At 23.1% G+C, this 20,124-nt stretch overlaps 1 protein-coding gene across 1 annotated transcript in view; it reads left to right on the forward strand.

Annotated features, from left to right (window-relative positions):
• LOC126903183 (G-protein coupled receptor GRL101-like) overlaps positions 1-20,124 on the forward strand; it is an 87,449-nt gene that overhangs the window by 16,539 nt on the left and 50,786 nt on the right. The window contains exon 2 of the mRNA XM_050681230.1: positions 19-174. Coding sequence (XP_050537187.1) covers positions 60-174 — 115 coding nt within the window. The 5' untranslated portion in view covers positions 19-59. The remainder of the gene's footprint in view (positions 1-18; positions 175-20,124) is intronic.

The raw sequence follows: 20,124 nt of genomic DNA on the forward strand, positions 1-20,124 counted from the left end.
TATTTTTATGAATTTTAGGTTATAGAACTTATTAAGAATAATCGTAGCCTAAGAAAACTATGGCAGCATTATACGGTCTATATTTTGCGCTGTTGTTTTCAATATTACCATGTATGAGTTTGCCTGGACTTTCTGCAAACATAACTGTTAGTTCTACTTTCAAACCAGCAACATGTAAGTACTTGAATAACAGTAACTTTATTTTATCGGAAACAGTTTTTATTTGATAAAAAAACATATACTTCAGTTTATGGTGTAAATATATTATTGGTTCTACTTGCTTTGTATTTAAATAATTTTTTATCATACACTAAACGTTTTAAAAGTACAAGAGTCAACAACACACTACTTAAGTATAATAGTAATTTTATTTTTTGGTTACGTTTTTGTTATCAAAATGTTATTCCAAAAATTGTTGTTTTATGTCCACGTAATTCATTAAATTTACAAAGTATCTCCGATATCAACTCAAAGATCGCATTTATCACTCATTTATTTGATTTTTAATGTGTACATAATGTTGATATACATTTTAAATACATCTCAAGTATTTATGCAAAAGACATTACTATTGTATGTACTGAATAAACACTTTTTATGCACTCAATGTTTGTTGTTTCGTATCTTAGTATTATTAGATAAAAAAAAAAGAGAATATCTCATGATACATGTTTACCTATCATGTAGAATTATAAGTCTTTGTTTAGTGAACATTATAACATGCATTGTGACAGCAAGTGAAAACGTCATGGGCACTTGTATTGTTATCCGACATTTTCAGGTGAATTAAAATAAAAATGTAGACTTACATTACCTACCTAGCTGACAGAGATTTATGTCGTTTATTTAAGTGTAATACATATAGTTTGACCGCTTTATGGTGAGCGTTATAAACTTACATATGTTGTACTTTTTACAATTCAGAACAGATATTTATCAAAAAATTATGTTAATCATAATTAATAATTATGTTTTAGGGCGGTTTTTAAAAATGAAGTTTTGAAGTTTATTCAAAACACCCCCTAGAATTGTTATTTATGAAAAAAAAAATATTTGTACAAAATTTGATTGAAATTGTGTGACGTTAACATGTGCTGTGTAATTAAAAATTCGACTGTATAGATGATTTTTCGATTTTTATTACTTATTTTACAAACTATGCTATTTACAGAAAAATTTATAGAACTATTATAGTTATAGAAATATTATTATCAAAAATATCGAATCGTTATTATAGACATTTATTTTGTATATCTATATTCTATTTTTGTTCAAAAAAAAAAATTCGTGCTTTAATTTCCGAATATTTCAGTTACGTTTGATAGAACTGAAAATAAAACACACAGCAAAAAAAATTAAAAATTAAATTCTAAACAACTTTTTTTTCTACGACGAATAGTTTGTCTGCAATTTTTAAATAACGAATAATATCTATTTAAACGTTTAAGATAAAAATATGTTCTTTTTTTAGTTTTTATGCCTACATATTATAGATTTTTACAGTAAACATTTAGTACTATAATATTTTCTGTAAATAGCTTAGTTTGTAAAATAAATAACGAAAATTTAAATATCCATCCAATTTTCAACCCTCTTGTGGCACATGTTAACGTCACATAGTTTCAATCAAATGTAGTACAAATTATTTTTTACCTAATGGAAATAATAAATATAAAAATTATATTTTTTCATTTGTAAAAATAAACTTAGTACCCTTAATAGGCATAAGGGATGAACTTAAAAAGTATTACATAACTAATAATTTGAGAATATATAACTGTAAGAAACCCTAAAAAAAATTATTTATCAAAAAATATAATCGAAAAATAATTGAGTGTTTTATGATAAACAGATCTGTATATATTGAGTGTCACAATTAGTTCAGTCTTGGTTACTCGTGTCGAAGCCATTATTTGTATGACAGAGTATCATTTTATCCCAACAAAAACAATATTACTTTATTATCTACAAATTTAATTACAATAATAATGTAGTTTCTATTGTAAATAAAAAAATTGAGTTACAACCTACTTTGTTACGATGCTTGATTGTAAGTATACATTTTGAAATTTAACTAGTAGAATAAGTGTCTTATTTTTTATTACATTAGAATACAATACTAATGAAAAGAGTCGAAAAGATATTTTAATATATTCAAATCATAAAACATATAAATTTAAATAAAAAATGTTGATAAATTAAAAAAAAATACATTTCGTGAAATTTACTTTTTGTGGTTAAATTTACTTATTCAATTTCATCTAATAAATAAACGTGTATATATTTTTAGCTTTAATAAATGTTTAAATTATTGTGTCTGTTGAATTTTGTACTAAAAAGTTCAAGGACTATTTATAGTAGGACACAATATTTTTAATTTGAAGAACGTTATTTGATATTATGTTAATACAGAATGAATATTCAAATGTTGTCTATGTTTTATTTATACATTTCAAAAATGAGTTATAAAAAATATCTCGTTGGATTTTTCTAGTGATTCTGTAAATCAGATTGTGTGAAACAGTTACAAAAACCTATTGTTTACTTTAAACATATAGTATTACCTTACCATACGAATATATATATATATATAACATATAGTATAATATATGTGTAAATTGTAAACACTTCTTAAGTTATAATGTTAAGTACATATACAAAGATTTTAACCATACTATGATAGACATTTGATAAAATTAAAGACTTTGACACAATGAAAAATTATAACATAGTTTCAATGTTTTCAAGAAATTTAAATATTTATATTTTACAACATGTTCTAAATGAAAACATATGTTTAGTAATTTTTAATTTAAATGACTATAATACTTATATTACAAATTAATTGATATGAATTTGGTACGTATATTATACGTCATATAATTATTATACTGAATAACCATTGTTAATTTACAAAATTTAAATTTTTGTTAATTAGATTACAAAGAAGTTAAATTTATATTGAACATGTAATGTTCTTATGCTTGAAACACCTCGATAAAACATATTTTAATGAAACTGTATTAAAAAATAATTTATAGAAAAATAGTAAACCATATTCAAATTTTATTTTAAATACTAATTTTTTGAAAATGTTTTTATTTTAATTATTTTGCTTAAAATACTGTAGTGCAGACGTTGTAAATAATGGTGACAGATTGCTGTTAATAAATATCGATACGCAAAAATAACGTATGTATTTTCGACTCAACCGTATTATAATAATGTCAGAAAATACCTAAAAAATAAAAAAGCAAGTTTAAGACTATAATTCCACTAGTTAAAACAATCATAATCTAATTTTATATTATTCCCTAACAATTTAGACAATCATTCTTTCATTTTCTCGTTATCAGTTTTACTTATATATTAGATATACTTAAATATTACCTTTAACTTGATTTAAAAGAATCAACATAAACCAATCAAATTATGGTACTGTCGAAACATGTTACTATTTTTAATAAGTATAAATACTTTTTTCGTTATATTTATTTCATCAAAATTTAATACATTTATAAATCGATTTTTATTTAAAATAAGTTAATAAAGTTGATGTTTATAACAAATAATTGAATAAAGAGAAAGTAACAACTTTGGAGGAAATGAACTAAATTGAGTTTCGACACTTAATTTGCTTGTACCACATCCATAAAAAGCTCTTTATTAGGAAAAAAGGTAAACAAATTTTGTAAATAATTATTATAGCTGAATGAAACGGTTATTCGTTGAAAATACGCTCTTGGCAAATGTCCTCTTGCCAGCGCCTAACTACGGTTCTGTTCATGTTAGTGTAATATTTATAAAGAATGAAAAAAATCGATTTATGTTAGTATTTTTTTATATTAGGCATATCGCCAAACATATGTAAAACACATTAAAGGTGATCTTGTGCATAATAAAAATGAAATTCTGATTACAATATTTTTTAAGTGTTTAGATTTTATTTACTTTCTTTGTATTACTTTTCAAATGATTCAAAAAGATTATTGAGTTGTATTAACTATATTTTTAATTTCTTAACTCAGTTGACTTAATTTGCAATTAATTTTCATAAATAATTTTATTCAATGGGAATTTTTTCCACATTAATTTAATTTGCCTTCTAAAAATAAAACTCATTAAAATTGTATGCTTTATAAATGTTTCTATAATAAAAATGTAATTAATCTTACGAATATAATTTTAAAATTTTATATTAAATTAATGGGCTTTGATAAAAATTAAGCTTTTAGTTAAATTATATTAATTTTTTTTTCGTACAGCAATTGAGCTATTAGAAAAACATTTTGATTGAAAACTATTTACTCAGAAAAATACAATTATTTTAAATCGCTCAGACAAAATGAAATTATATTATATATATTTAATTGAACTATATTTTTTTCTTTGAATTAAAACACTTTTTCTATTTTTTCTTTGTACTAAGTGTTATTTAGTATGTTAATTGTTAAGAAATAATGTATCGACTGTGTTGAAAATATCTAAATTATTTTTTTAAGATGAAAAGTTGATAAGAATAATCTAAAAATATACCAATATAAAAATTTTTTTTGTTTATTTAGATTAAAAGTAATATGTTTTAATAGGGTAGTTATACAGTTGCTCAATTATTACAAATATGAGAACAATTGACCTGTTTCCTTAATTTTTGAACACTCCGTATATTCCATTGGTAAATGATGATCAGTTAATCTGGGATTACGTTACCTTTCATAGTAAACTAAAATGCGGAACGTTTATTCTATTATATTCTACATAATGTACTCTTTTTATGTAAAGCCTGTTATTGTACTATATGCACATGATCTTTTTTCAACATATATTTGTGCTATTAATGAATCATACTAGTTATATAATCTGACACTAATAATTAGAGGGACTAATGACAAAATACATCCTTTTTGAAAATCATTGGACAAGAGAAAATTGTTATTTTCACAAATATTTAACACAAAAATACTGTCAATAAAATATTAACTATATTTTTGTGTAAATGTAAATGTCAAAAAATGTAGACTACTAATAGGTAAAGTATGATTTCTAGATGGCCTGTAGTAAAATTTTAAACTAGTCATATCGATAAATATTTTTTTCTAAAATTACAGTAATTAATACTATTAATTACAGTTAATAACTTGAATAATTACAATATAAATTAGTGATCTCTTCTAGGATTTACATAATAATGTATAATATTTACATAATATTACACTGATGTTTGAAAATTAATACTTCACAGCTTAATATTAATGAATTTTAGATATCGAAAAATTTTATATTCAGAATCACCTCCAAAGAGCATAAATTCTTTATAAAATTAATGTGTTGATTCAAAAATAATAATTCAGATTGTTTCAAATGATAAATTAAATATTTAAAGCAATAGTCTATGTTCTATTTAGGTTCTAATATTTAGAATATAGGTATATTAATTTATGTATACATTTTAAACTGTCCTAAAAGGTTACAATATAAATTGTACCGATGTCTAACCGATTTCTAACAATGCAGGAAGAGGGGTTTGCTATATTTATTATATTAAATTATAAATAAATGAAAAAAAAAAATGAAATACCATTAAATAATAAAAGTAATTTTTGTTATCATGTAAAAACATTTAACATAAAATAAGGTAATAGTTAATTTATTTTTAATATTAAAATATCATAATTGTAAGATAGGTATTTTATGTACCTTAAATAAGGCATTGTAAAAAAGAAATGTTTAATAAATAAGTAATAAAGAGTAATAAATTAAGATACATTGGCCTAAATCGAGCTTCAATTTGAATAAGAGTATACTATTTTAGAATAATCATAATAAAGAACTTATGTAACCAGTAGTATGTTGTAATAAATTATTTGTACATCAGAAATATAAAACAAGAGTAGTTCTTTTGTTAAATTTAAAATGAAATTTTTTTTTTCTTCTTTATTTAAATATTAGTTAAATAATCATTAAAATAATAATTATTAATACATAAAAAACAATTAGAGATACTCAACTAGAGAAATAATGTTGTGTTTAATATTAGATAATATATTAATTTGTTATATTTAATTAGTAGCTCTAAACAAAAAAAGGAAATTGTGTTGAGCTAGTTATGTTTTCTGAATGGAAATACAAATTTTACTTTATGTAGAAAGTATAATATAACTATATATATATTAGATTCAACGCGTAGCTGAGAAAGTATTGGTTTTGTATTTTTTATGTCTGTCCATAAAAACTCCTAGTTTACACTGAACTGATTTTATTGATCAATACGTCAAAAAAATCAGTTTAGAAACTATCTAAACTTAATGTTACCAAAAATTCAAAAACCCTTTGAACAAAATTTAGTTATTTAGAAAAATATCTCAAAATTACACTACCCTAAAAATGGCATTAAAAAAAAATGTTTACATTTCTAAATTGCTATAATAAAATTTTTTTATCATTGAATATTTTGACATTTTTATGGGGTATACTAGAACACTATGATTTCTTTTGGTATGCTTTTTTTATAAAAACAGGAATGGTTTGAAAATAACTACCCATGCATTTAAATTTTTTTTTGTCTCGATTTTTGAAATGGTTCCGATAGATCAGAAAATTAAAATTTATATCAAATTAAAGCTTTTGGAATTTACCATAATATTAAAAAAAAAAATTTGTGTGACAATTGTTCTTCTAGAACTATTGTCTAGAAAATAAGAAAAAGTAAAATATAAGCTAAACGTGTACAAAAATGTCTATTGCATATTGTGTGATAAAAAAAATAATTTAACGGGCCTTTAATATTTCAGTAAAATTTTAAATATAGCATTTGTAAAATTAAAAATATACAAATCATTGTGAAATTTAACAGATTCTCAACGAAGCGTTTTTTATGAGAGTGTTATTAATCACTGTTAGATATCATCTATACTTGTCCCAACTATACCACGTCCCCCCTGCGTTACCACTCTACTGTGCTGGGTTTTTTATTTTCGTTATCTCCTTAGCATTCTATCCCAACTATTTGAGACAACTCTACCTTACAATGATTCGACAGGATTTTTACATCGGCTGTCGGTAGACATAATCTCATTAAAGCTGAGGAAACTAGTAAGGGGAAATGTTAGTATCGCTGTTAAAGTTCCCGCATAGACAAATGTTCAGGAACTAACAGTAAACATTGTTTCTGCTGCAGCGTTGGTTGAACATCAGCGCTAAATTTTAAAATGACGCCAAACCACGTCATGTAATATTATTATATACTTCATGCTCTACAAAGCATCAAATTTCAAATTAATTATTTTTATATTAACTAAAGTTGAAATCAAAATAAATATGCTAAGTATGTAAACAATTTTAACATTTTTATTAATGAACTAAAATATTAATTAATAATTATATTTAATTATTTACTTACTTTTAATGGAAAAATAAATTAATTTTTAAGTCACTAAAATAATAAACGTTAAATTATACTGCATTATCGTTATAAAAGATATAAATAAGTTTAGAATTTAAGTTATTTTAGTACTTGCAATACTAAAAACAATTTTCAAATAAATCTATCCTTTTTATTAATCTTAAACATAAAAAAAAATTATTATATATGATATTTGATTCCTTATTCTATTTGATAAGCAAAAATTATAAGTTGTAGGCAAAGCTTATTTATGTTTAAATACATAAAAAAATATTAAAAGTATTACCAGATAAATCTTATATTAGTTTTAAATTTTAAAGTTTCAAAAACTCTACATTCTAGGTATTTTTGAAATTGGGTAGGAACCGCATTATTGTTAATTTTATTGAATAAGATTGTACCAACTGAATAATCCAGCCGTGGATGTAATTTTTTAAAACTCAGAATTTTATCTTCGATGCGATGCTGAGATAGTATTGGTTTTACTATGTTGTGTTTTTTTTTTGTCTGTCCATAAAAATTTTCAGCACTCATTGGACCGATGTGTTGACCTACGTGTTAAAAGAACCCAAATTTTGTCTAATTAAACCTATTATTACCGAAAATTTGAATAGTAATCAATTTCAACTGTCTATAAAAATATCTCGAAATTAGACAAATTATGATAAATTATTAATTTTATAATTCATTTTTCTACATTTTAAAATTTATATAATTTAAAAATCCAACTTATCTATTTGAAATTTTTATCATATATAACAGAGACAATAAGCTTAACTTTAATATGCTTTTTATATAAATCCAAGTAAAAATATAAATACAGTAAGGGTGTACAGTGTACCCTTAAACAATCAAATTGTTTTTTGTTTTTAATTTTTGGTTATGTTCCAGAATGTTTGACCACTTATAACCTACATTGAATTAAAGCTTTTGGAGTGAATTACAACATGATAAAAACACGTTTCGGTGATTGGTATACTATGTTATATAGGTTGCCTATTTAAAAAATCTCACAATTTTTTCAAATGATAATATTTTGTTTTCAATTTTTAAATATATTTTGGAAAGTCTAACATATTGAAACCTTTAATTTAAGTTAAAGCATTTTAAATGAACTATATGTATATATATACTCTAATTATGATTTTTATTAAATTCTGTATAAACAATATGATCAAAGTGTTTTATGGTAGTGGACTATTGATTTTAGTGAGTTTCTTGTTTAGTTTTAAAGTACGATTGCTTAAAAATCATTAATCAATGATTTAACAAAAATTAAATAAGCGCGGTGCTAGTATACAATTTTCAACTAGGAATTTACATGTACCGTCTTAAAGTTTATTTAATAAATAACAAATGTATTGTCGGTGTAAGAATGATATCATATATTTGAGTTATAAATGTAGCTAATAGTACTATATTAATAATTATTAGGATAGTAATTATTATTTTTATTGTACAGTAATGGCGCAAAGTTCAAAAATACTATTAAGTAACTAGATGTATACATGTGTTTAATTTATAAACTAATTTATTTATTGTTGTTTCCGATTTGTTAAATGGAATACCCGAGTAATTATTATTCATAATACATGTCACAATAGCAATAAAAGTAATACTATACTAACCAATTAATTATAGTAACCAATGATAGTAACTTAGTAGTTTCGACGCATTAATTTCGAGTAACTAATACTTAATTTAAAGCTTAGTAGTGTTTTTTAATGATCGATGGAAAATCATTGTAACCTAAGTAAATATTATTTTGATAAAATTTGCTTCAAGTTTTAAATATCTAATTTAAGCGTAATAGTTATCATTTTTGTAGAAAATACAGTGATCCATTGAGGAGGGGTAACCAGAACACTGTAAGTAGTTTTTTTTCTAGCAATTTGATTAAATAATGAGTCAAAAATTCTTTAAAAATGATAAAACAATTAATCTATTGAAAATTTCTTTGTGTCCTTTTTATTTAATATTTTTAAATGCGTCTATGTAAAGCTCTGGGGAAATATAAGTTCCTAAAGTATTTATAATTAATAATTATGGAGACTATTGCCAAGTCTTCGAATGTCCAATTTTTATAAATGTAACCATATATGTTTAGTGGCAGACAAGGTCACTGCTGAAAAATTCCCGGTCAATTAAATATATATATATATTCGTGTTTATATGTACTATGTAGATAACAAAGCTCTGCATGGCTCTTGATTTTGATACCAATTTTAGTCAATCTTAATAATTCACAGATAAGTCCGATTAGCTCTGCTCATCGATCAATTCATAAAATTTGACCCATTCATATACATATTTAAAGCATTATGGTCATATATTTTTATAACAATATATACTACTTTTCTTAATTTTTAGATTGGTCAAATTTCAAACTGAGAAAGCCCTTTCCCTTGATAATATAAATACATATAATATATGTTTATATTATATTATAATATAAACACATATAAATATATTTAGTAATGACGGTCGCTTAAAATATGATTTTCCTGCGTCAATTTTGATTTCTAATCAACTGTTATGTATATTATTTAATATTTTGGTTTTGAATAATTTTACACTAATTTAATAAATTATAAGATTATTTAAAAAATTATTTTTTTATAATGTAAAAATAAATAACATATAATAAAAATAAAATAACATATAATGTTAGCATATGGACAATGACTTTTTTTCAATAATTGTTTTTAAGATTTTAGAGCTAGTCTAAAAGTTATACTTTATAAAAAATTTTAATTTTAGTTATAGTTAAATTTTGGTGGTATTTGATAATTTTTACAATTTTATTTTGTAACTTCTCAGGATTTCGAAAACAATAGTTATGGTAGAACATAAAATTATACGGTACTTGTCCTCTAAAAGTCTTACTGTTTTAAATACGTTTATTTTTCATTAAGAGGTCGCAGTTTTAATCTATAAATTAATGTGAATGGAACTTGCAGTTTGTAGGTTTTTTAAGTATGTGTTTAACGTTGGTAACGGTAACATTGTTTTCCAAATACGTGCCCATGATTTTTAGTAATTTTTGTAGCTTTTTAACATAAATATTTTTAATACTTTATAGTTTCAAATTAATATTTTTAATATAATTTTAATTGTAAATAATATTAGTCGCGTGTAATCAATTTTGATTATTTAATTAGATAATTTATCGTGAATTTTTTTTTCTATTAATACTGAATGTCACCTTAATACATACGCATTGTATGAAGTTAATAATATTTTGTTATTGTGAATTTTATACCCTAGCAATGATTACATAAGATTTACAGCCATTGAACTATAGGCTTTTGGAGTTATAGAAATAACAAATATTTGGTATTTGAGGAATGTGATACTGCTGTTAAATTTTAGTAATATTAACGTTAACTTTCATTGTAATATCATATTGTTATTAACGTGTAATCGTTAAATCATACAGATTGTAACTTTACAATTTGGGGGTTTGGATAACAATACCTACGTTTTATCTTAGAATCGATAAAATATTAATCGTTAATTGATATTTCAAGATTTGTTTACTAACAAATACGAACAAATATAATTTTTTTAATATGAAAAATATATAAAATTTATAGAGTAATAGTTTTTATTTTTGATGACCAAATTTTATTAATTATATCATAGATGAGCTATAGAATAAATGTTGAAACTACAGGTATTCGTGGTTTTCACAAGCATATAATGACTGAGTGTGATTTTAACTAATGTTATATTTTTCACAAAATCATTCTTTCATTACTTTTACTAGTGAAATATGACCAAGATAAGAGTAATGTAGAGTTGAAAGATAAATTTATTTGTTTGCATACGTCTATCTACAGATCTTTAACGACTGCGGCGCTCAAATCGAAACCCTGAAAAATCGGATATCCTGAAAGAATACAGGAAAGTGGCTTGACTTTACAGAGAAATTTATTTTTGATATTTATAATAGCAAATTCTAAGCCTACGAGTTTTTATGTATTAAATTAATGTGCTGGCAACGTATTTATTTCCAAATTCTGATATAGAAGCAGTGAAACTATTCATATTAAATGTGAAGATTACTACATATATATATTTGCACTAAAAAGAGACCAGTATTTTTTTCTTCAATTTTCAAAAAATAGTTTTTCATTTCCTTTTTCTCTAGGTGTTTTTTTATGTAGACATCGTATATACTATTTTTGTGGAATGTGTGTTATAAGGCAGAATAAGAAAAATATAAAAACTATATAAAACGGTCACTGCCGTGGTCATACATCTTGCGGAAACTAAGAAAAATATATGTAGAAAACAAATGGGATTTGTAAATATACTAAAAAAATATTATTGCTGCTGGTAATAGATTTATTTAAAAATAAAACAGTACAGCTATTGATATTTTACTTTCCTAATAGAGCTTATAAACTTCATTTACTCTTATATAATATGAATAGATCACTTGCGACTAATATTTTTGATTTTAAATTAATTTACTCTTGTTTATGATGTAAAAAAATTTCTTATTAGCTGTTTCGATATGTTATTAGTAATTAATATTTGTATCGCGGAAAGCTAATTCACTTTAAGCAAGTTTATTAAATTCTACATTTTAGTATATGTTGGAAGGAGATAAAATAATCTTATTTTTAAATGAACAAGAATTATGTCAAACAATTGATGTTTATATTTATTAATCTAGTTGTGTAAATTACAATTCAGCAAAGAAAATATTTCTATAAGTAAATAAATTATAATTATTTGAAAGTAACTATACAATATTATGCATATAGTATATAATTATACATAACTAACTATAAAATAGATCAAATTAATAGATAAAATACATTATTACAACAACTTTCATTTGCTAAGCTGTTAAAAGCTTAGAATAGAAATTTGTATTTGATGTTTAACTTTAATAACATTTATCTTATACTGAAAATCTAATAAACTACATTTGTTTCGATTTTATTCATATTTTTATGATCCAGCCAGGCGTCGTTTATTTGTTTTATACACATAAAATTAATTCTGTATTCCTTCTCTAAAGAATATTAATATAATTCAACTTATAGTATAATTCAGTTAATATTAAAAATGTTATTTTATCTATACCAAGTGAATAGAATGGAGTACTGTTTTATTAACGCTATAAAAAAAAATCAAATTATTTTTTGAAATAAAATGAAATATTAAATGTTATCTTAATTTTCTTCAAAGTAAATGAAAGCATCATCATCTATTGAGAAGCAGAATTTATCTCTGGTCAGAAAATTTTTTATTAAATGTTAACAGATTTATCTAAACACGGTATTTTTTCAAATAATTAACTTAATTAATACAATAATACATTTGTAAAAATTTAATAAAATATAGAATTTATATTTTAAAGGCTAAAAATTAAATTTAGTGTTTTTTTTTAAACATTGATTCAATTTAGGTTTAAATTTAACAAAATTACATGTTATTCTGATATTGTTTTATTATTTCTCAGATATTTTATTCTAAATAATGTGTCATATACGATATGATTATATTATTAAATATAATTAATAGTTCTTGTTAAGTAATTCATGATAATTTAGAACCTTTATAAGGTTCATTGTACGATAAAAATTGTTAAAGTTCAAGTATTAAGAGTACGTAGAGATTGGTAAATGGAAATATTATTATTTTACTCTAACTGTTTTCTTATTGGGACTTTGATGTAGTACTCAATCATCCGATCCCATTATAAATCCTTCTCGATCTGAAGTTTAATGGAACTATAATACTTGATAATGCGTAAATATAAATTATAAAATTTTAAAATTATAACTTCAGACTAGTGTTTAATAATGAGAGGTTTGTCATAGTTCTAATAAATTAATTAAAAAGGTCTTATTTGATTGTTTCTATTTTTATTAAAACGTTTCACACTTTATTATTTTATTATTGATTTGAATTTTGTGTACCGTTTCTTATCATTCTAATAGCATAATTGATATTACTTGGCGTAGAAATCTATGATTATTCAGGCCAACTGGGCAATTTATTACGCACTAACTGTATTTTAAGACAGTTTTGTAGACTCCGATGCATTGGTTTTTGAAGCACGCATATTGCATACTTCCGCCCCTTCAAAACTTTTCACTTTAATATAATATAATTCTTCCACCATCTGCAATGTCCTTACATATTTTTCTTTTCATATTGTTATATTAACACAGTTTTATATGCTTAATAGTGCGACTCTAACTTTGTGGTGTAATAGACCTTTTACATAAAAACACTATTTCTTTCTCTTCCCTTTCATATCTCAACACAAACAAAGATTCTATCCTATTACACAATACTTCTCACAACAAATACTATACACAATCAATATTTTCTGTTTTTAATCACAGCCAAGCACATAGTTGACTCTTTTCACTGCCCGTGCAATCAAATGTTACTATTTACTATTCTCTTTTAAAGAATCCCTTTTCACTGTATAAAGAAATTCATAAATTGCCTTAAAAAATATGAAGCAAATAACGATAAATATGTGCGTCTCTGGAAGGGGTTACAAAAAGGACACTAGGAGAGACCCAGAGATTATCGCTCTCGACCTTTTTATTTTGTTTTCGATAGGACTCTAAGACAAAAACGTCGCAATCATCGTCTGGTTCTCGCGAGCTACCTAAATTTAACACCGTAAAATAATTGTAAATATATTTATCAGCATTTAAGCTTGTATTTATTATTCAAGATCACTATCTCTGCGTGACCTTCACGTGCTGTAATTACCTTCTAATTATTACAATTATTTTATATAATCATATGTGAAGTGGAATAAATTATATCATTTTATCATCAATAACTGTCTGGCTTTGCGTTTTTTATCATTATTCTACAAACCTTATCTACACGCCTAAAGAATAACACCAAGAATAGCTCTTTATATTCATTACTATTTTAACTGTACAGTATCTCATTACTGCACCTTCCCCTCTCCTATATTTTGGTTTACGACATTTGTTTAGGCAATTTGGAAAAGTTAATACACGGAAGTGACCGAGGTTTTTATTGTTATTTAATGTTTAACGGCATGTTTTTAAGGATATATCCACAGGCTTTTCTTTCGAGCAATTTCTGTTCACTAGTTAAAATTATAACCATTCATACACGTTTAAATTTGGCATTAAGTCTCAATGAATAAGAAAAAAATATAGACAGATTTAAATTATATATTTAAAATATATGCGTTTAATATAATTTTTGTATAAAAAAATTATATTTAAAAAAACTTTTGATATGACTAAAGTAAATAAAGGAATATTTATAAAAATAAAAGTATGTTTAATAAATTTTATTGTATTATGTTTTGTATATTTAAAAAAAATACTTAATATCTGAAGAATTGATTTGCGGAGGTTAAATTTTCGGAATTTTTATTTAACCAAATATTTTTGTATATTGAACAATATGTATTCTGCGCTGATATGGTAACATTTTCCATAAAATATGTATAAGCTAATTTTTAGTCATATTTGTAGTTTTTTGAGTTAAATATTTTTAGCTTTAAATGAAAATTTGATATATATTTTTAATTTTAAACATGAGTAATAATAAAAACTTTATATTGTATATCAATAGATAAACCAAATAGACCAAAGTGACATGAATGTGACAAAAATAGTCATGGTTATTTTTGTATTTGATTATAATAATTATTACTATAACAACTTCATCAATTAATTCTAATATTTCTTTAAACATTTTTATTTATTAATAAAAGTTTTTATTCTTATTCTAATTGTTCAAGTTTAGTTAATAAAAATTCTGGGGCCATTTTTTAAAACTGGTTTGTCACTTTCAGCATTTTTCAGAGAAACAAAAATAAATTTCAATAGTGTCTTATGGAAATTGATGTGCAAAAAATAAATCTTCCCCGTGAAATTGACTCGTGATATTTTGATACATGACAGATAACATCCTCTCTATAAAAATTATGAAAAATCTCAAAAACTATTTTTGTGGCAATAGATTTTAATATGACTCACGTATTTATAAATTTCGTTTAAAAATAGTAATATGGTTTTAATTTTGTACATAACACAAAATTTAATTTTTAATTTTTAAAAGTTTACTTTATTTGATTTTTTTTATTGAATATAAAAATTTAAGTTTTATGTAAATTTTTGCTCAAAAGTAAAAGTTATTATACCATAATCTTAACCATAGACTTTCAGTATAATTATACAAAATAACTTATTATAATACAGTTAATTATAATATAAATAAAAACATCATAAATATCTTATTCTAAACGTTTATTTGATCGTCTTATAATATCAGAAATAAAATAATCGTGATTTTACACACAATTATGTTATGATAACAGTAAGTGGTAAAAAATAAAGGGTTTATTTTAAGTTCTCGTTGTAGCACTTCATTATAACTATGTTGAGCTTTTGAAACAAATTAATGGATTTTCTTCTTTATCTTTATTGTAAAATAATTTATTCATAAATATCTCTACATATAAAAACTAAAACACATAGAGTTTTGAATGTTAAACAGTTACGCTATGTATAAATCTAACCAAATGGCTTTTTTTTTTGCTTCAAATGTAGTCATTAAATAACTTTTTTTAATACGGTCCATAGAACAATAGTTATATAGATTTTTATTTGTATATTGGGTAGAAGTTAATTTGAATACATTACACAATCGGACCATATAGCGATAATAAGTAATATAAAAAACTTAAAAATAAGTCTAAAAAAAGTTTTCGACAATTTAAAATATTTAGAGTGAATTATAGGTTATGTTATGATAAAATCATAGAAGTTACTTACTATATTTTGAATTAAATTAAGGACTAATCATTATTTAATTTTTTTTTTTATAATATACATTGAAACTATTATTCAAATTCAGTGCGTTAATGATATAAATAGTATTCATTATTAAAACTTATCATATGAAATGCAACATACTTTCAAAATTAAAATTGAAGTGAACTGGATCCTACCTAGGGATTTCAGTTTGGTTTAAGTAATAAACTTAGATAATATTTTAAACTTAACCATATTATTTTTTTTTAATTTTAAACTGCAATCTTTTTGAAATCATATTTTTTTTTTGTAATTAATTTAATTATCCTATTTATTTTAAGGTTGGTTCAATATAGATTAATTTCACTATAAAGAATCAAAATTTGTTGTATCACTAAAATTTCTTACATACATTTCTTTTGTGTATTATCCGTTTATTGTTAAAATAATTAAAAATTATTTTCTTACTCTTTATATTGCAGGTCATACTTAAATGAGTTAGAAGCTCAAATATAATTTAAAATTGAATTAAAATAATCCAGTACAGTCGGTATCCAGAATAGAATGGACTATTATAAATTAATATCTGGCAGTGATTAAAAGCAGTCTTAAGATGTTTTGATGCGAATGTTCCTAAAGAAAGTTTGATTATTCTGACGTTCTTTAGTTGATTATAATACCAGTACAAATTTAATTTAAAATTTATTATAAGATATTTCTAGCTAAAAACGATGATTTTTATTTATAAGATGACCAATCGAGGTGGTAATTTGATTATAAAATTAACTGATAACATATTGGATACTCAATGAGTCAATTAGGTACAAGGCACGTAAACGCTATAAAGAAATTCTAATCACGAAAAATAAGTTCTCAGCTTTGCATTAAAGCTAAAAATAAAAAAGAGTGAATAATATAATGAACAAATTATGTTTCAAGAATACTTAGAAGATTTGTAGAGAAAATGTTTTTTGTCCTTTCAGCAAGGAAGGTAAACATTATGTTAACAACTTAAAAAATGTTTAAAATTTATTAGTGACTGATCATTTAATCAATTTTTTTTTGTATAGTTAATATATAATAATGTTCAACTTGTAATTTTATGTTACATTGTAAAAAATAGCATCATAACTATCATGGTTTGGTGTATGTTATTTTTTGACGATATAAAGTTAATAAGAGAAAATAGGGAGGAAATTAATCAAAGGCTAGAGGGGTGGAGATCAGCTCTTGAAGGAAAGGGTTTAAGAATGAGTAAGAGTATATAGAGTACGAGATTGACAAAGCATGTAGTTTTGTCACCATCATAATCATTTAACGACTTAATCAATGTTCATGATTAAGTGAAAATAAGTTAGTTTGTCATTTTAAGGGTATGTGGAATTATAATTATAAAATTAAATTTTATTCTTACAAAAACATGTGATAATGGTATTAAAGTAGATTAAAATGAGCATTTAATAAATTTAAAGTTTTAAATAATCCACAAAAGCTGTAACACATTTATAACTATTAGAAAATTAAAAAATATAACATGTGAATAAGTGAACGGCTATTTATTATACTGAAATCTCCTCCAGATAAATGTTTGGTACGCAACATTTCTGTTGAAACGTTTATCGTATTAGGTTTTTCTCCGTGTAACTTGAAGCAATAGTTAAAAATAACAATATATAAAATGCAATTGAAAGTCCTTTAAAATTTAAATTTGTATTAATTTAAACATTTTTTGGTTTAAAAAAATTTAATTCGACCGTTGTTAATGGATATTCAAACTTTTGATTTGTAAAAGATTAATCTTTGAAGTGAAATTTTTCTTAAACGCTCAACGCAGAAAATATATTTATAAAAGAGTTATAGTGAAAATATTTTGTTTTAAAAAATATTGTGCTAGTGTTTCGTTCTGATTTACTGAAACTATGTAGAAAATAATTCATCCCGTTCGTTCATCAGGTAACCTTAATTTAATCAGCTATAATATTTTAAGTATAATAAATGTTGATTGTTGTAGATATCTTATGGAGTAAGATTCAACGCCCTGTAGGGTTGTCCCAGAAACGCTATTATTTATTACTAACAAATATTTTGAATTTAATCTTTTTAGAGTGTTTAATGGGTAGAGAAATACGGGCTGTTTATTGTATGCCTGTTATTGATTATTAAAAAGAAATTCAAAAAGATTAAAACAATAAATAACTGCCTTTTTTTAAATTCCAATTTTATTTGTTAGCTTTGTTTTATTATATTGGTTATATTTAAGCTTGTTTTTCACTGTGTTTTTTTTTTAAATTTTGTTTTGATGAAAAAATTATTTTTGAATACGTGTTTTACGTATATTTATTCATTTAAGTATGATCATTTTAACGCTAGTTACTCGATTGCTTTTAAAATAATAATTAGTCAAAAGAGGCTTATGATTAATTTTCTATTTTTCCAAGAAAGACAAAAAACTATTTGTTTAATAATTGATTCATGTATATTACGTGTATTTTAAAACTATAAAATAAGCTTAAATGCAATTTAAAAAAGAACATTTTTACAAAAAATAACGTATTTATTTCATAAAATTAATAATATGACGTATAACTTGTTTAGTAAAATATGTGTCATAAGTCCCTTTTAACTAATGATTTTTAAATATGTTCAAAAAATTATTTTTGGTATTTTTTAGTTTTATATATTTCTTATATTTTTTTAAAAAATATAATGTTTTATATTATTAAATTAAAATGTTTTTAAATGGCAAAATACTTATTTAACTAGCTTATTAAATAAAGTGGACGCCTATATAAGGTATAAGAAATAAATTAAAAAGTATTTAATTAGTGTTAAATTGAATAATATTTCAGAATATCGTATCAATAAATAAAACATTTATTTTTTCAACAATTTTATTAATTTATTTTTGTTAAATTTTGTTTTTTTAAAAAAAAAATAATAATCACTTAAAAGTGTCATCGATGGGTGGCTCTTTTTATCAAGTATTTCATATTATAATTATTTTAGCTAGTACTCTAATTGTACCTATAAGGAACATATTGTGTATATATTAATTAAGGAAAAAAACAAATTTTGTTTTTATACAAAGTAATTTTAGAGGTACTTTAACTAAAGTTGTAATTTCTAACTCTAAGAGTTCTACCGTTCTATCTAACAAAATAAAACAATTTAGTTAAAAAAAATTATTATTTTTTGGTTAATATGTTTTTCAAATTCCACATCAGTAATATGTTAGTGGTATTTTTAGTGTTCCTTTTTCAATTATTATGTAACGATATTATCAAAATACTGTTAATAGTATATTATGCTTTTAGCTACCATAACATTTTTTTTGCCCTCATTATGAATTTTAAAATAGACTCTTAGTTATAGTTGTGAAAGATACACATTTAATTTAAATTTACAATATTTTACGTAAAATTGTTAAACCTTATGTATTAAAAGTAATTTGTAAAAATAAAAAGTTTAGCAGCTGTGATATTAATAATTTATCTTATAAGTTTAAGCTATTTGTATGGTATAAAAAAAAAAAATTACATAAGACTATATTCACAAAATATTAGTATTTGAACGAAAAAACCATTCGGATGTAAGTAATTTACAATATAAGATACAAGGAGTTTTACACGTTTCAAATTACCATTGCTTCGTGTAGAAGGTATTGCATTTTCCTCTGATATATGATAGTGCAGCAGCTTTTTTGCTATATTTTTATACGAACGGATCATTTATCATTTACCAACGTGTTTTATAATAAGTTTATGATATTTCCTATGCACCGTGTCGTATAAAAATTATGAATTAGAATTAATATCATATAATTGGAAACCATCAATGTTAAATTGCTATTGTAAACCTAGCGAATGTGTTTATATAAAAATTAGTTTTTATAAAAAATAGCTTAGGGGCTGGTTGGCAGCATTTCTCTGTTTCTCA

The sequence above is a fragment of the Daktulosphaira vitifoliae genome, unplaced genomic scaffold (genome assembly GCF_025091365.1).
Source record: "Daktulosphaira vitifoliae isolate Bord-2020 unplaced genomic scaffold, ASM2509136v1 Scaffold_3, whole genome shotgun sequence".
Taxonomy (NCBI): domain Eukaryota; kingdom Metazoa; phylum Arthropoda; class Insecta; order Hemiptera; family Phylloxeridae; genus Daktulosphaira; species Daktulosphaira vitifoliae.